The 17,652-nt window shown below is 39.0% G+C and overlaps 1 protein-coding gene across 1 annotated transcript in view; it reads left to right on the forward strand.

The window, feature by feature from the left end:
• The window catches only part of Ttc33 (tetratricopeptide repeat domain 33), a 27,974-nt gene extending 20,435 nt beyond the window's left edge, over window positions 1–7,539 (forward strand). The window contains exons 4-6 of the mRNA XM_013018516.1: window positions 4,263–4,313; window positions 5,646–5,756; window positions 6,475–7,539. Of these exons, the coding sequence (XP_012873970.1) occupies window positions 4,263–4,313; window positions 5,646–5,756; window positions 6,475–6,828 (516 nt within the window). The 3' untranslated portion in view covers window positions 6,829–7,539. The remainder of the gene's footprint in view (window positions 1–4,262; window positions 4,314–5,645; window positions 5,757–6,474) is intronic.
• Window positions 7,540–17,652: the final 10,113 nt, after the last annotated feature.

The raw sequence follows: 17,652 nt of genomic DNA on the forward strand, positions 1-17,652 counted from the left end.
TTTTTTCTTTTTGCTTATGTGGTGCTGAGGAATCGAACCCAGGGCCTTAGGCATGCAAGGCAAACGCTCTACCACTGAGCCACCTTCCCAGCCCTTATAAGTCTTTTATAGTTAAAAGTAAAACAAATTTTGTTTCTTTGTTTGAATATTTTTTTATTATCTTTAAGTAGATGTAGACCGGAGTTTCAATTCAACTTGTTTATGAGTACAGTGCATCTTGATCAGTGTCATTTCTTCCATGCTTCCCCTGTCTTTCCCTACTCAACTCACACCCTCAAATTTCTCATTGCATTTTCACATGTACATATTGAGCTTTATGACTGCTAAGCTTTCTGGTGAATGTTACATTTAAATATTATTAGTGATAGTTTTAATTTGTAACTTAGATTTTTCTGGCCCTCTTGTAAATATATCTTTTGTTCTTTTGGTCAGTCTGGCTCTTGAACTCAGTGCTTGTGTACTGTCTCTAAGCTTTTTCCCTCAAGGCTAGTGCTCTACCACTTTGGGCCATAGCTCCACTTTCAGTTTTCTGGTGGTTAATTGGAGATAACAGTCTCATGGACTTTCTTGCCAAGGCTGCTTTGAACTGTGTTCCTTAGATGTCACCTTTTGAGTAGCTAGGATTATAGGCATGAGCAAAGGCACTTGGCTTATCTGGAAGATTTTGATTACTAATTCAATTGTATATTTTTAGAAATTCATCTTTTTTTCAAGTTAATGCATTTTCTTGGCATATAAGAGTTCATTGTAATTTCTTATGATCTCTGTGGCATCAGTTGTAATTTCTCTTTCATTTTTGATTTTGTGTTTTCTCTGTTGATAAATCCAGGTAAACTTTCTTGAGTGTTTATCTTTCAATAACCAACTCAGTTTTTTTTCCTGTTTTTCTTTTCTCTGCTTTATTTCGGCTCATAATATTTATTTTTTCTTCTAATTTTGGGGTTAGTTTGTTTTTCTTTTTCAATTCCTTGAAGGACAAAATTGGATCATTTATTTGAGATCATTTTTCTTCCTCTAGTTATTTATTGCTAAAAGCTGTTAGTATTCCCTCAGAGTACTGCTTTTGCTGCAACTTTGGATTAATAGTCAAGGATAGTCAACTGCCATTTTGAGAAATGTTTTGTTAGTTTTAGTTATGTCAACTGCCTTTTCTCTCGCTGTCTTTCTTTATATTTTGATGATTTTTGTATTGATATGCTTTGATTCATTTTGAGTAAGTTTAATACTTTTCTCTTGTAACTTTTATCCTAGAATTAGAAGTGATTTACCTACAATTATAATATTTGAGTATTTTATATATGTTCATGTATTTACATTTATCAACAGGTTTCACACTTTCTTATATGTTCTTTATTGTCTTTTCATTTCAACTTGAAGAACTTCCTTTAACACTTCTTATGAGGCAGCTGTAGTGGTGCTGAACTGCCTTAGCTTTTGTTTGAGAAAGACTTTCTCATTTATTTTTTATTTTATTTTATTCTTTTGTCAGTCATGAGGCTTGAACTCTGGGCCTGGGCATTGTCCCTGAATTTTGCAGCTCAAGGCCAGCAAGCACTCTACCATTTGAACCACAGCGACACTTCTGGTTTTCTGGTGGTTAATTAGAGATAAGAGTCTCACATATTTTCCTGCCCAGGCTGGCTTTGCATCACAATCCTCAGATCTCAGCCTCCTGAGAAACTAGGGTTACAGGCGTGAGCCACCAGTGCCTGGCCTTTCTCATTTACTATTTATTTATTTGTTGGTCTTGGGGCCTGATTTCTGAGCCTAGGTACTGTCTCTCAACTCTTCAGCTCAAGGCTAGCACTCTACCACTTGAGCCACAGCATCACTTCCAGCTTTTTCTGCTTATGTGGTGTTAAGGAATCGAATGCAGGGCCTCATGCATGCAAGGCAAGCACTATTAAGGAATCGAATGCAGGGCCTCATGCATGCAAGGCAAGCACTATACCACTGAGTCACCTTGCCTGCCCCTCTCCTTTATTTTTGAAGTACAGTTTTGTTAGGTGTGATATTCTTGGCAGGCACTTTGATTTCTTTCTTTAAGCACTTCGAAACTTCTTCTACATCCTCTGGTCACAAGATTTCAATTGAGAAATTTGCTGATATTTTTATTGGAGTTACCTTGCTTGTGACAAGTTGCTTTTTTCCCCACTTTTCAAAATTTTCTCTTTGTCTTTGACTTTTGATAGTTTGATTATACTGTGTCTTGTATGGACTTATTTGTGTTCATACAATTCAAGGTCATTTGATTTTGTAGATCTGAATATCAATCATTTATAGATTTGGGAAGCATTCCCAGAGTATTTTTGTTTCTTTCCCCTTAATGCCTTCTTAGAGTCTCGTAATATGTATATTAGTCTGCTTGATGCTATCTTATAGGTCCCGTAGGCTTTCTTCCTACTTTTGTTCATTTTTCTTTTTTTGCTTCTCTGACCAAATAATTCTGATGACCGTTTTCTGGGTTTACTGATCATTTCTTATGCTTTCTGAAATCTGGTACTAAACTCTTTTAGTTATTATTAATTTTTTTTTTTAGTGTAGAATGCTTCAAATTTGTGATCTGTGTGGTACTTTATTTTTTATTTTTTGGGTCCGGTTGTGGGGCCTGAACTCTGGGCCTGGGTGCTGTCCCTCAGCTCTTCAGCTCAAGGCTAGCGCTCTACCACTTGAGCCACAGCGCCACTTCCGGCTTTTTTCTTTTTGCTTATGTGGTGCTGAGGAATCGAACCCAGGGCCTCAGGCATGCAAGGCAAGCGCTCTACCACTGAGCCACCTTCCCAACCCCAGTACTTTATTTTTTATCTGTATTGAAATTCTATTTATTTTCCTACAACCTCATTGATCTTGGATTCTTCTGAAAAAAATTTCAGGTAAATTGTAAACTCCATTTCTTTGCAATTGGTTTGTAGAAATTTATTTTGTTTATATGTAACATATTTCTCTGATTCTTCTTCTATTCCTCTTTGTGTTGAGGACTACAGGTTAGACAAAAGCAGCCTACTGTCTCAGACTTCATAGACTAACCTCGTTAGTAATTTTTGGTCGTCATTTTGGCCAGAGATTCTAGGGCCTTTCACAACTTTCTATGAATACAACTTGTTTTATTTGTTATTTGAGGTCTGTCAGTACACCATAACAAGACTGAAGGTAGGTCTTAGAAGGTGAATTTTTGGATGCTCCACCCAAGACTCTTCCTCTCTAGGAGAAGCTGGGTGAACAAGGAGCTAGGGTTTTGCATTTGGTTGCTCTGTGCCAGAGGGTGGAGCTATGACTAAGTCCTATTTCTGTTGTCATTATTTCCTAGATGATTAGATATGCCAGGTCATAGATTTCTAAGAAAGGTAAGACAGAAATCACTCTTTTCATATGGCTCTAGAAAAAAGTTGGGCATTAGGCATTCTAGTTATTGACTTTTCCTTTCCAAGCAGAGACTGGAAGGTAGAGGGTTTTCTTGTTGTTTTGTTTTGTTTTGGCTTGGTTTTCTTCTTTATTTACTCTGTGCTCCACTAGGGATAGGAGTTATAGTAATTGTCAGCCTAAACATTGCATTCTAGTCCCCGGCAGTTAGATTTTTCCCAGTCCCGACAGTACACCATGGGAAACAAGTCAAGCCAGTTGTCTCTGTTCATGTTCCATTCCTATAACAAAATGTATGGGGCTGGGAACTTTATAAAAGACATAGGTTTGTTTAGTTCACAGTCTTTAGGGCTGAAAACCCAAGATCAGGTGGCCCATCAATTTGGCCCTCTAGGGCCCTGTTGCCTCTGTACCGCAACATAGTTGCTGGCAACATAGTGGGATTGGGTGGGAGTGGGAGAGAACATGTGATGAGTCAGGAAACAGGATTGGGATTTAGGATACAGGACTGCGCTTTTAAAATAGCTTGCTTTAGTAAGAATGTTTGATGGCACATGCCTACTCTGGAGGCAGGAAGAGTGCATATTTGAGGTCAGCCAGTCTGGGCTGCATAATGAATTCAAAGCCAGCCTGAGATACATAGATAGACTGTTTTGAAAAAGAGGGACAGAGGGAGGGACAAAAGGAAGTAAGGAAGGACAGGAAGGAAGATCTGGAGACTGGGGATGTAGCACAGCCATAGAATACTCTGTCAGCATGCACAAAGTTCAATTCTCAGTACCACAAAATAAAACCAAACCAACCAAACTCACTCTATAAGCATTCCTCGCTTCCGCAGGCAGTTCCCCCAGTGGCCTAGCTACCTTCTAGTTCTCCATGTCTTGAAGATCCCATATTGTTAGATTGAGGCCCAAGATTCCAACATACAAACCTTTGTGGAAGCATTGAACACAGTGAGTGCCAGCTGGTCCTTCCCCAGGGAGAATGCGGAGCTAGGACATTTTTTTCTTCTACTTATTCTGCTGAGCTGAAGAGGAGGACATATGGTAGGCCTTCCCCCCACAAGAGAAGGAGACAAGTTTATGGGAATGGGGAGAAATTGTTACCATCATCCATGGGATAGATGATATTATTCATGGCATAGATAATGGTACGGCTACTTTGGAAAATGACCTAGCAGTTTTTGGAAAAGTGAAACATATGCCTGCTATATGACACCACAATTCCCCTTCCACATTTGTCTGTGTGTGGGTATATGTTATGCATGTGTATGCACTGCATTTCTGAAGCTTGAACTCGGGGCTTGGGTTCTGTCCCTGAGCTTTTGTGCACAGTGCTAGCTAGCATTCTTCACTTGAGTCCACAGCTTCACTTCCAGCTTTTTATCCGTAGCTGATGGGAGGTAAGAGCCTCATGGACTTGCCTATACAGGCTGGCTTCAAACCTTGCCTGCTGAGTAGGATTACAGGTGTGAGTTATTGCGTCTGATCTAAGTATAGCCTGTTTTTTTGTTTGTTTGTTTTGTTTTAACTCTTCCAAAGAGTTTTTTTTAAGACTGACATTCTTGCCCCAGTTTAAAAGCTAAGTTTAGGGTTGGGATGTAGCTCAGTGTCAGAGCGTCCTTGGGTTTGATGCCCAGTACCAAAAAAGAAAAGACAAAATACAGTTAAAAAAAAGCTCAGTTTAGTATTAAAAAATTAATATGCTTTGTTTAACTGTTTTTCATCTCTCTACAGTCATCACTTTATAATGATGTGTAAAGGACCTACAGCAGATCATGTATCTGTGAAATCCTAAAATAAGTTTTTTGGGTGTTTTGGTCGGTTGTGGGGCTTAACTCTGAGCCTGGCCTGGGTGCTGTCCCTGAGCTCTTCAGCTCAAGACTAGTGCTCTATCACTTGAGCCATAGCATCACTTCCAGTTTTTGGTGGTTAATTGGAGATAAGAATATCATGGGTTTTCCTGCCCGGGCTGGCTTTGAACCGCGATCTTCAGTCTCAGCCTTCTGAGTAGCTAGGATTACAGGCGTGAGCTACTGGTGCCCAGCATAAGTCTTTTTGTGTAAGAATCTTTTGCATAGAGCACATGTTCTCAGAGAAACCCCACAGTTGACTTAAACCAGTGTTTCTCAAACAGAAAGGGCATGTTGCCCACAGTAAGTGCATAGAGATCAGGAATATTGTTGCACATCCTAAAATACATAGAACAAAGAGTGGTCCAAGCCAATGTGTCAGGAGAGCTGAGGTTGCTGTGAATCCACATTGAAGTGGAGTCCTTTTAACTAGGAAGCGCAACAAATAATTAGGAACATGGCCTTTGAGGCCATCCTGCCTGTGTTTGCATCCAACCTGGCCCCTTTCCAGTCCAGGCCTTCAGTAACCGATCTCTGTGCATCTGTAAATTAGGATGAAAACCTCTTAGAATAATTGTGAAAATATGTGAGTTATTACATATAGATCTTTGGGAATAGTGGCTAGAATACAGTAACCCTCAATAAATGTTAGTATTGTTAAGATATAAACTCTTGACTTCAGTAGTATGTCTTCCTGGTATCATGCTATTTGGACTTGGTCCAGGAAATCCCCAGGTTTATATATTTGCTAATTTGCAGAAACTGAACAATACATTCTCTTTGTTGCAGATTTATGTACTAGTACTTTTGTTTTAATGGCTCTTAGTCTGTCAGCATTTCATCTGTCACTTTCTCTCTCATATATGTGTGTGTGTGTGTATATATTTACTCAGTCATAGCAGAAGCCTAACTTCTATCCTTTATGTTCTTTTTTTTGTTGTTGTTGTTTTTGTTGTTGGTTATGGGCCTGTACCTCTGCTCTTCAGCTCAAGGCTAGCGCTGTACCACTTGAGCCACACCGCCACTTCTGGCTTTTTTTTCTGCTTATATATTGAACCCAGGACCTCATGCATGCAAGGCACACTCTACCACTGAGCCACCTTCCCAGCCTTATCCTTAACGCTCTAATATATCACAGTAATACATTCGAGTGTGTGTGTATCGATGAGTCTACATACTCACACACATATAATCATCTTAAGCATACTGGGTTTTAGAAAGGAACAAATGAAAAATTCTGACCTGTTTTTTTTTCCCCCTAGGCAATTCGAAGTTTTCAAATAGCCCTTCACATCTATCCGATGAACCCTGAAATATGGCAAGAAGACCTTTCTTGGGCAAGAACCCTCCAGGAGCAGCAGAAGGTAGCACAAAGAGTTAAAAAAAGTGAAGCACCATCTGGAGCAACACAGTTTTCCCCCAAGTCTATCCCTGACTATGACTTTGAAAGTGACGAAATTGTGGCTGTGTGCGCAGCAATTGCTGAGAAGCAGAAGACAGTGTCAGCAAATAAAACAATGGTTATTGTGTCAGCTTCTGGGACAGTAGAGACTGTAACTGAGAAGGAAGAGGGTGCCACACTACCAGATAACTCTGTTTTTATCAAAGCCCGATGAAGCTGTACACACCTTAAGTTATTTGAGTCTGTCTATCTGATTACTGCTTAACATTTAGACAGATACACTCTCTGGAGAGAGGATAAGACTCCTGTCCATAAAATACATTTTCTTCAGATGAGGTATATAAAAACACAATGGTAGAATTATTATGTATTGTTGGACTGTGCTTTTTAAGTTGATTTATACTTGAGGTTAAACTCCTGAGAAAAATGTGGTTTGGTTGATAAACTTAGTTTAATTTGGAAATGTTAGTGGTTACATTTAAAGATATAACTTGAAAAGTATATTCTTGGATAGTGAATAACTTGATAGTTATTGAAGTATTGACCCATTGACATTTGTTTTATAGTGAAGGGAATGTATGGTTTCTTTTCCTCCTAGAAAAATGTTGCCATTATTTATTCTTCCATCCCTCCCGCTTCCATCTTTATTGAATTAAGTCTTCAAAAAACTTGAATAATTTTACCATTCATTTTGATTCAAAGTTATCATTTGTTCTATATAGAATCTTTGAAAGGTTGCCTGAAAATGCATGCAAATGTATACATCCTGTACATATTCTTGGTGTTTCTTTCTATTCTGATTTGTGCTTCTGTGCCAGTACTAGCTGAGGCTTGAAAGGCCTGGGTACTGGCTTCTAGCATTTTTTTGCTCAAGGCCAACTCTCTACTACTTGAGCCACAGCTCGACTTGTAGTTCTTTGGTGGTTCATTAGAGATAAGAATCTCATGGACTTTTTTTTTTTTTTTAACCTGGGCTAGCTTTGAACAATGATCCTTAGCTATCAACATCCTGAGTAGCTAGGATTACAGGAGTAGGCCATTTGCTCTTGGCTTGTCTTGATATTACCTGTACCAGTAGTAGTCATCTCCTTTAGTATTTGTTAAATGTGTGAAATATTGGTAAATGTTAAATGATGTTTTTTATTGTCATGGCAGTGTAGTTCTTTACCACTACTAGTCTTTTTTTTTTTTTTTCTTGCCAGTCCTGGGACTTAAACTCAGGGCCTGACACTGTCCCTGAGCTTCTTTTGCTAAAGGTAGCACTCTACCACTTGAGCCCCAGTACCACTTCGAGCTTTTTCTGTGTATGTGGTACTGAGGAATCAAAGCCAGGGCTTGATGGATGCTAGGCAAGCACTCTACCACTAAGCCATATCCCTAGCCCATAGTAGTCACTTTTTAAATGTGCATTTTTAAGATGATGGCGTTACAGACATGTCAACAAGTTGTACTACATTATCGCACTCAAAATCACTGTTTATTTTCTTTATTTTTAGAAGCATAGAGAACCCTGCAAACATTTTTTTTTGTTGGTCATGTGAAAACACTTTTTGCTTGTAACTTTTCAGCTGATGATTTTAAATTACTTTTCTAGATTATTTTTGTAGATCTAGTCAGTGAAATGAAAAAATAATTACAATTTAAATAACTAAATAAGATTCTTCTAAAAATAAAAAAGTAAGGATATCATTATAATGCCAATGAGTGAATAACTTAAGCAAACATACATAGAAACTGGAATGTGATTTATAGTCTAATCCCACAAGTATGAGAGGGTTATGTTAAAAGAAGTAGTTTATGGCCAGGCCTGGTTGTATTACAACATTTGTGAGGCTGAGACAGAGGATTATTAAGTTTGAGGTCAGTCTGGGCTATATACAAAACCCTGTCTCAAAAATAGAAAAAAAATTAAAAAATACAAATGAGATTAAACAGGACATCAAAAAATAATTTATTAAAAGTCTGTACTTATATTCATGACCTATAATTGCTAACATGGATAGATACTTTTACATTGTACTTTGTAGTACAATCATTTAGAACTGTTGGGTCTTACTATTTCCGACACTCAGGAAGGTATCATTGGTCTAAATTACTTTTTATCAGTTAGGGATAAATGCTAACTAGCTACTGTATTTTAAAGAATCTTACCTAACACTGTTAGGCCTACATTTTTGTGAGGATGATTAAAAAAATTATTTTAGTGGAATGCTTATCTCTTTCTTTACACAGTTGAAGTCAGCACTTGCCTTAAGAAGTATTATATTTTTCCCCTAGGTTATACCACAGAAAGAGCCTGGATTAGAATGGTCAGCTTTAGAATGATTAAATAATTATTTTATTAAATAATATTCTCAAAAGGCATTCAGGTATCTTGAGAAATGAGTACTTAACATTTGGTATGTTGTCTTGTGTAATGAGTGTTTGTTGGTTGTGAAATTTGTGAATAAATAGTTTGCATTTTGAGATTTTTCCAGTTACTTTGAAATGTTAGCTTTCTAAAAATTGGATTCATTTATTTAGTTTCTTTCTGATGTATAATTCTACTATAAGAAAATGCTATTTGTTTAGCTGTTCCTATTGATCAACATCTAGGTTGCTTTGAAGTTTGCTGTATTATGAATAAAGCTGCTATCTACAAATACATTCTGTCTAAACATACATTTTCATTTCTCTTAGATAAAAGTCTAGGGATAGAATTGCAGAGTCTTAGGCTAAATATGTGAAACTTGAAAGTGTCAAACTTATCCAAAATATCTACATCCTTTTTCATTTAACAGCAGTTTTTAAAATGAAGATTTGAGTTGCTCCACATCTTTATGCTTGGTATTGTTAGTTTTTAAATTTTTATCCAGTTGAATGGATGTCTCATGGCATCTGATTGTGATTTTACTTTTCCTTGATGCTGTTGAACTCTTTTTCAGAAACTTAACTTGACATTTTTGTAACTTTTGGGGGGAAATATGTATATTAAAATGTTTTGCCCATTTTTATTTGGGGTTTCTTACTGAGTTTTAAGAAAAAAATAATATTTCTCCTCTAGCTTGCAGCTTTGTTTTGTTTGTGATCCTATTTATTGATTTATTGTGTTGGTATTGGGTTTGAATTCAGGGCTTTCTGCTTGCTCTACCACTTTAGCCCCACCTCAGCCCTCTATATGACACCTTTTAAAGTACAGACATTTTGACATTTGATAAATGACTAAGTTTTTTTCTTTGTGATTGTTTCTTCTATCTATGCTAATAAATCTATATTTATCCCTACTGATAGACCTGTTAACAGTTTTAGGTCTTGTGACTAGCTCTGGGTCTGTAAGCTATTTTAAGATAATTGTTTTTTTTTTTTTTTTTTGCCAGTCGTGGGGCTTGAACTCTGGGCCTGGGCGCTGTCCCTCAGCTCTTCAGCAGGGCGAGCACTCTACCACTTGAGCCACAGCGCCACTTCCGGTTTTATAGTGGTTTATTGGAGATAAGAGTCTCACGGTCTTTCCTGCCCAGGCTGGCTTTGAACCGTGATCCTCAGATCTCAGCCTCCTGAGTAGCTAGGATTACAGGCATGAGCCACCGGCCAGGCTTTAAGATAATTTTTATGTATGGCATGGCATAAGATAGAGGTTTTTTTTTTTTTTTTTTCTTTAGGCAGAGTTCTTCGAGTGTATTTTTGTTCACCTGAAAAATAAACTTAAAATATAGCTGTGTGCTGGTGGCTTAGGCCTGTAATCCTAGCTCCTTAGGAGTCTGAGATCTAAGAATCCTGGTTCAAGGCCAGCCCAGGCAGGAAAGTCCATGAGACTTATCTCCAATTAACCATCAGAAAACCGGAAGTAGTACTATGTGTGACTCAAGTGGTAGAGTGCTTTCCTTGAGCTGAAGAGTTCAGGGTCAGCACTTAGGCCCAGAGTTCAATCCCCACAACGAAACAAAACAAAAAAAGGTGGGTTTTGTTGTTTGTTTTGGGTCTTGAACTCAGGGCCTGGACACTCATCCAGAGCTTCTTTTGCTCAAGGCTAGTACTCTACTTCTTGAACCACAGTGCTTTTTCTGTTTATGTGGTACTGAAGAATTGAACCCAGGGCTTCATGGATGCTAGGCAAGCACTCTACAACTAAACCACATTCCAGCCCTAGACAGGACTTTTTGAGTACAGGTACATCTTGAATGGCTGAATTATAAATAATGTGTCTGGTCATGTTCACAGCAAGGGTGGGTACGAATGGTCCCAATTCCAGTGAAGTCTTTAGAGTCAGGAGACCTGCTAGAAGACCCCACTAGTGGTCTCACTGGGCTCTTTGATTCATTCCAAAGTGGATTGAAAGAGTCCAGAAAAGCAGGGGCCAGGCAGGAGACGGGCGTTGGATCTCTAGATATTCTCCTTTGAGTCCAGAGGATTCTTGGGATCAGAGATCAATTTATAAATTATTAAAATATAAGACAAAATTCACACAGTAATAAATATAAATTACACGCTACTATTGATGTTATAAAGTGGCATTTCGTGTTTCTGTTTTTTTTTTTTTTATTGTGAAAATACCATACAGAGGGGTTACAATTACATGAGCAAGGTAATGAGTACATTTCTTTTTTTTTTTTGCCAGACATGGGGCCTGAACTCTGGGCCTGGGTGCTGTCCCCCAGCTCTTCAGCTCAAGGCGAGCACTTTACCACTTGAGCCACAGCGCCACTTCTGGCTTTTTCTGCTTATGTGGTGCTGAGGAATCAAACCCAGGGTCTCATGCATGCAAGGCAAGCGCTCTACCACTGAGCCACCTTCCCAGCCCATGAGTACATTTCTTATCAAGCATTGTTTTTGGGTCTGGTCGTGGGGCCTGAACTCTGGGCCTGGGCGCTGTCCCTCAGCTCTTCAGCTCAAGGCTAGCACTCTACCACTTGAGCCACAGCGCCACTTCCAGCTTTTTTTTTTCTTTTTGCTTATGTGGTACTGAGGAATTGAACCCAGGGCCTCATGCATGCAAGGCAAGTGCTCTACCACTGAGCCACCTTCCCAGCCCCTCTTATCAAGCATTGTTGACTCCTCCTTTGTTTCCCCTTCCCACCCCTTCCCATCTCCACCCCCCACTCTGTTTTTCGACATAACGACTTGTTTTTGTTTTTGGGTCCGGTCGTGGGGCCTGAACTCTGGGCCTGAGCGCTGTCCCTCAGCTCTTCAGCTCAAGGCTAGTTCTCTACCACTTGAGCCACAGCGCCACCTCCGGCTTTTTTTTCTTTTTGCTTATGTGGTGCTGGGAATCGAACCCAGGGCCTCAGGCATGCAAGGCAAGCGCTCTTACCACTGAGCCACCTTCCCAGCCCTTGACATAACGACTTGTACATCTCATTGTTGCAATGGGTCCACCTGTATCCCTATTTAAATGAATTGTTTTTTCCCTTCCCCTCCACAAATTATATCAACATCAAATACAGTGAAAGCAGGGGTTATACCATGGGGGAGGGACATGCAAAGCAACAAAAAAACCACATGGTACATTATAAACATGTTAGAAACAATAGCAAGAAAGAAAAACCATTTGAATCCTTATCTTGGGGTTCATTTCACCTAACGTCAACTTATCTGACAGTTTCTGCTCATCTCAGACATATACTAGTTACTGCAAATAAGGGAAACCATGGGACCTGTTTCTTTGGGCCTGGCTTACTTCACTTCACATAATTTTTTCCAAGTCTTTCCATTTCCTAACAAATGGGGCATTGTCATTCTTTCTGATGGAGGCATAGAATTCCATTGTGTATATATATATTTTCTTGATCCATTCATCTACTGAGGGGCATCTGGGTTGTAAATAATGCTGCAATAAACATAGTTGTGCTGGTAGCTTTAGTGTGGTCTTGTTTGTGATCATTTGTATAAATGCTCAAAAGTGGGGTTGCTGGGTCATAGGGGAGCTCTATGTAGAGTCTTTTGAGGAACCTCCATACTGGTTTCCAAAGTGTTGGAATCAGTTTATATTCCCACCAACAATGCAGTAGGGTTCCCTTCTGTCCACATCCCTTCCAACCTCTGTTGTTATTAGAGTTCTTGATTATAGCCATTCTAACTGGGGTGAGGTGGTATCTCAGTGTTTTGATTTGCATTTCTTTTATGGGTAGAGAGGTTGAGCATTTCTTCATGTGTCTATTGGCCATCCTTCTTTCCTATTCAGAGAATTTTCTCTTTAAGTCTTTAGCCCACTTATTTATTGGGCAGTTGTTTCTTTGAGAATTTGTTGTTGGGGGATTTAATTTTTTGAGTTCCAGGTATATTTTAGATATGAGACCTTTGGCATTTCATGTTTCTTACTCCAGTTTCTAACAAAAAAATTAATAATGCTTCATGGACTTTTTTAAGACTGAAGACCCAGTGAGCTGCTAAAAAAATCTCTAAGCCCAGAGACTTACAGTGTTGTCAGGCTGCTGGTAGGCTGCGACAGCTCAGTTGCTATTTTCTTTTTTTAATGTGTAAGCAATTCAAGCGCTTCTCATTGGTTAAAAAAAAAAAACTTATCTTTTTCCTTGAATGCTTTGGTAGACTTTGTCTACTAGCTTCTCTCCCCTATTGTCTAGCTATTCTAGACAATCTAGCCCATGATCATTTTGTATTGAATTTGTATTGAATCTGTATATTAGTTTGAGAAGTACTGCAATCTTGTTTTAATTTTTTATTACTATAAAGGTAATGTACAGAGGGGTTACAGTTACATAAGTCAGGTAAAAAGTCCATTTCTTTTTGGACAATATTACTCCTTCCTTCGTTCTCTGTTTTTCCCTAGTTCATTTTCAACATAGTGTTTAGTGAGTATCACTGTTGCATTTGTTCATCCTTTGACCCTGCATTTCTGTGCCTCCCTTCTACTTCTAAAGACATAAATGAACAAACAGAACAAAAAGGAAAGAAAATAAAAACAGTGAAAAAGAAAACCTATTGTTTTCATTTCCTGGACTTCATTTTGATATTATTATTATTGTCAGTCATGGGGCTTGAACTCTGTCCTGGGCACTGTCCCTGAGTTCTTCAGCCTCAAGGCAAGCGCTCTACCACTTGAACCACAGCACTAGTTCTGGTTTTCTGGGGGTTAATTGGAGATAAAACTCTCACCGACTTTCCTGTCCAGGCTGACTTTGAACCATGATCCTCAGATCTCAGCTTCTTGAGTAGCTAGGATTACACTGATATTATTTTGTATGATCAAATAGGCACATAGGCATTGTGCCTTTCTGTTGGTCTCCTCCTTTGGTCTCACTGTGTGTGAATGCCTAGAGACCTGTATAATTTATTATGTCCTGGTACTTTAGATCTAGCTACTGTATATGAAAGAACACATGCTTTGTCTCTCTGCTTGGCTTACCTCACTTAAGATTTGTTCTAAGTCCATGCATTTCCCTGAAGATGACATACTATTATCCTTCCTAATGGCTGTGTAAAAATCCACTTTGTGCAGTCTTAATATTATGTCTTTGAATCCATTATCATGATATAACTTTAATTATATCTAGTTCGCTGTTATTTATTTTTCTACTGTACTTGAACTCAGGGCCTTGTGCTCTTCTTGGCCTTTTCCTTCATGGCTGGTGCTCTGCACTTATGCCATGGCTCCAGTTCTAGCTTTTTTAGTTTATGTTGGTCATGGAGCTTGAACTAAGGTTCTGGGTGCTGTTCAGAGCTCTTTCGCTCAAGGCTGACACAGCTCCATTTCCAGTTAATTGGAGATAAAAGTCTTGTGAGTTTTCCTGCCCAGGTTTGTTTTGAACTGCAATCTTCAGTTCAGTTTCCTGAGAAGTTAGGATTACAAGTGTGAGCCAGCAGTGCCTGGCAGTTAACTTTTTAGCGGTTACTTGGAGGTAAGAGTCTCATGGATTTGTCTGCCTGGGCTGGCTTTGAACTGCAGTTCTCAGAGTTCACACTTCCAACTTGCTAGGATTGCAGGCATGAGCCACCACCGCTTGAACTCAGGGTCTTATATTTGCTAGTCAGTCACTCTGCCCTGTTCAGTTTTCATAATAGTTGTATAAGTTTTACACTTTTAACCAAGAGTGTTTGAGATTTTTCTAAATTCACTAGTCTTTTCAGACTAATAATTTTGCATGTATGTTTGGTTATAAGGGTATATCTTATAAGGGTATATCTTACAAGCTAGTATTCATTTTTAAGTTGACATTATTGATTTTTTCTTTTATATGTTTATAGATTTTCCTTTTTATAGTTATAGGTAGCTCACCTACATTCATTCCCCTTATATGTTTACTACTACTTTCCCTGTTGCAAGAATAGTTAATTATAAATTTGGTTTCGGTTTATACTCATTGTTTAATGACTGTAATTACTACACATAATTGGACTCAGTTTAGTTGTTTTTCCTGGGCAATTCTTTGTTTTTTTATCATCAGTAATTTTCATTTTTCCTTCCTTCCCTCCCTCCCTGCCTCCCTTCCTCCCTGCCTGCCTCCTTCCCTCTCTCCCTCCCTTCCTTCCTCCTTCCGTCACTCCCTCTCTTTCCCTTCCTTCCCTCCTTCTTTCCCTCCCTCCTCCCTCCCTCCCTCCTTCCTTCCTTCCTTCTTCTTTCTCTCCCTCTTTTTCCTTTCCCTTCTTCCACTCTCCCAGCCTTTCTTCATTCTTTCCCTCTTCTTCCCCCTCTCTCTCCCTCCCTTCTTCCTGTTTTCATTCCCCTTCTTCGCTATGTAGCCTTGGCTGGCCTTGAACTCATAATCATCTTATCTTTGTCTCCCAAGTGCCTGGATTACAAGCATGTGCCACCATATCTGGCTATTGTTTTTTTTGTTCTCTCTCCACCCAGTATATATCACTAAAATCTCCACAACTAAAACATTTTCAGTAATTCCAAATATAAAATAATGTGCTGGTTTTGATTTTTTGTAATAGAACAGAACTAGTCCTGGCTTAGGACTGGTTCCATTGTGCTCTTGGCCAGTTACAGAGCTATTACCTTTGAGCTCTGTTTCATTATTAGAATTCTTTTTTGCTTCTCCTTTGCATTGAATCCTGTTTCATCCCTTCTCAAGATGTAATAATTATGCAACTGTTCAGAGCTCAGTGTGTGGAGCTGCTTAGGGCTCAGGGGTGCCCTCCCTTCCATGTTGGGGACTAGGCGTGGATGGCCAGGAAAGGTAATGATTGAATGACAAGGATGTCAGTGTTGGATGAAGAGCCAGAGGCTCTGCTGTCTTACTTCTTCCTTTCTCCAAGGTGCTTCCAGTTGTTACTAAAAAGCCCCAACTCTGGTACAGGGCATTTCCATGTTAAGTTATATTGTCAAACACCTACTCTTGCTGTCAGTCTTATCTAGTTCCATTTCTCTTGTGCCTGGAGGGCAATCATGAGGTTGTAATTTCAGAATCAAGCTCAGCAATAGATGCAGTGGGAGAAGGTTCTTGATGGAGGGAGAGTGATTGAAGAGGATAAACAACTTTATGGTGAAACTAGTTGAAGTAGTTTAGGAAAAATGAATGCTTTGTATAATATGGATATTTCTGCATTAACATTTGAGGCCAAAAAGCATAGCTGATAGTACATATTGCTGTGCCTGGATTTTGTGTTTGTAGCACAAACAGAAATCTGTGGAGAGAGATGACGGTCATTGGGAAAGGACTATTGATGACTTTATCTTCTGGTCAAAGTTCTATTTCATGAAAAATAGCAGATCCACCATCTTTTCTAACGTATCCTATTGGGACCAAGTAGTATTTAACAGTAGTCAGTCAGACAGTTAGAATTTTCTTGCATAGACTATTTAAGCCACTGTAAATGATTTGAACGAGTGTCCTGCTGCAGGAACTTAGAACAACAAAAACAAAAATACTTGCATAGTTAAGTCTTAAATATGAAAGTGATGACTGGAGAAGGATTGAAATTATTTTCTTTTGGTTGTTCTAAGTTTAATATAGACTGGCTATACAATGACTGAATTATGTGCTCTCCCCATATTCATTTGTTGAACCCCTCAATATTACTACCTTTGGCAGTAAAACCTGAAAAATGTATCTGAGGTTAAGTGAGGTTGTAAGGATGAAGCTCTCTCCAGTAGGCCCAGGTGTCTTTCTATGGAGAAAGAGAAAAACTTGAACTATGCATCCACACAAAGACCTAGAAGAGGGGCTGGGAAGGTGGCTCAGTGGTAGAGCGCTTGCCTTGCATGCCTGAGCCCCTGGGTTCGATTCCTCAGCACCACATAAGCAAAAAGAAAAAAGCTGGAAGTGGTGCTGTGGCTCAAGTGGTAGAGTGCTAGCCTTGAGCTGAAGAGCTGAGGGACAGCGCGCAGGCCCAGAGTTCAGGCCCACGACCGGACCCAAAAAACAAAACAAAACAAAAACCTAGAAGAGGACCCAGAGGCCACATTGAGAAGGTAGCCAAAACAAGTGGACAAGTCTCGAGAGAAACCAAAACCACTTTGATTTTGGAGTTCTGGCCTATAGGACTGCAAGAATGTAAGTTTATGTTGCTTAAGCCACCCAATCCGTGGTAACTTATTGTGGCAGCCTTATCGACACAATTCAACTGAAAATGAATGGGGGATTTGAATAGATACTTCCCCAAAGAAAACAATCAACTAGCCTATAAGCGTGTGAATAGGTCCTCAATATCATTAGTCATTGAGGAAATGCAAATCAAAGCCATAGTGAGATCCTATCACTGCAAGGATGGCTGTAATAAGAAAAACAGTAGAAAGCTTGGTGAGAGTGACAGACTGATAGGCAGAAAAGGGCATATTGAAGGGGTGACTAATCAAAGCGAATTATACAAATAAATGGACATTAGATTGTATCCCCCTTGTACAACTATTTGCAAATAACAAATACATAGTTAAAAACTTTAAAAATATAAAGATAAGTATTGACAAAGATGTAGAAAAAAGTGAAATTGGATAAATGAAATGTAGTGGATCAGGGATATAGGATAATTCAGCCATAAAAAAATGGGACAGAGTACTAATTCATGCTGCAATATAAATCAACCTTGGAAACATTATTCTAAGTGAAAGAAGCCAGACACAAAAAACTACATACATTATTTCATTTGTATTAAATGTCTA

This window comes from Dipodomys ordii, unplaced genomic scaffold, assembly GCF_000151885.1.
Source record: "Dipodomys ordii isolate 6190 unplaced genomic scaffold, Dord_2.0 Scaffold41, whole genome shotgun sequence".
Classification (NCBI taxonomy): Eukaryota; Metazoa; Chordata; class Mammalia; order Rodentia; family Heteromyidae; genus Dipodomys; species Dipodomys ordii.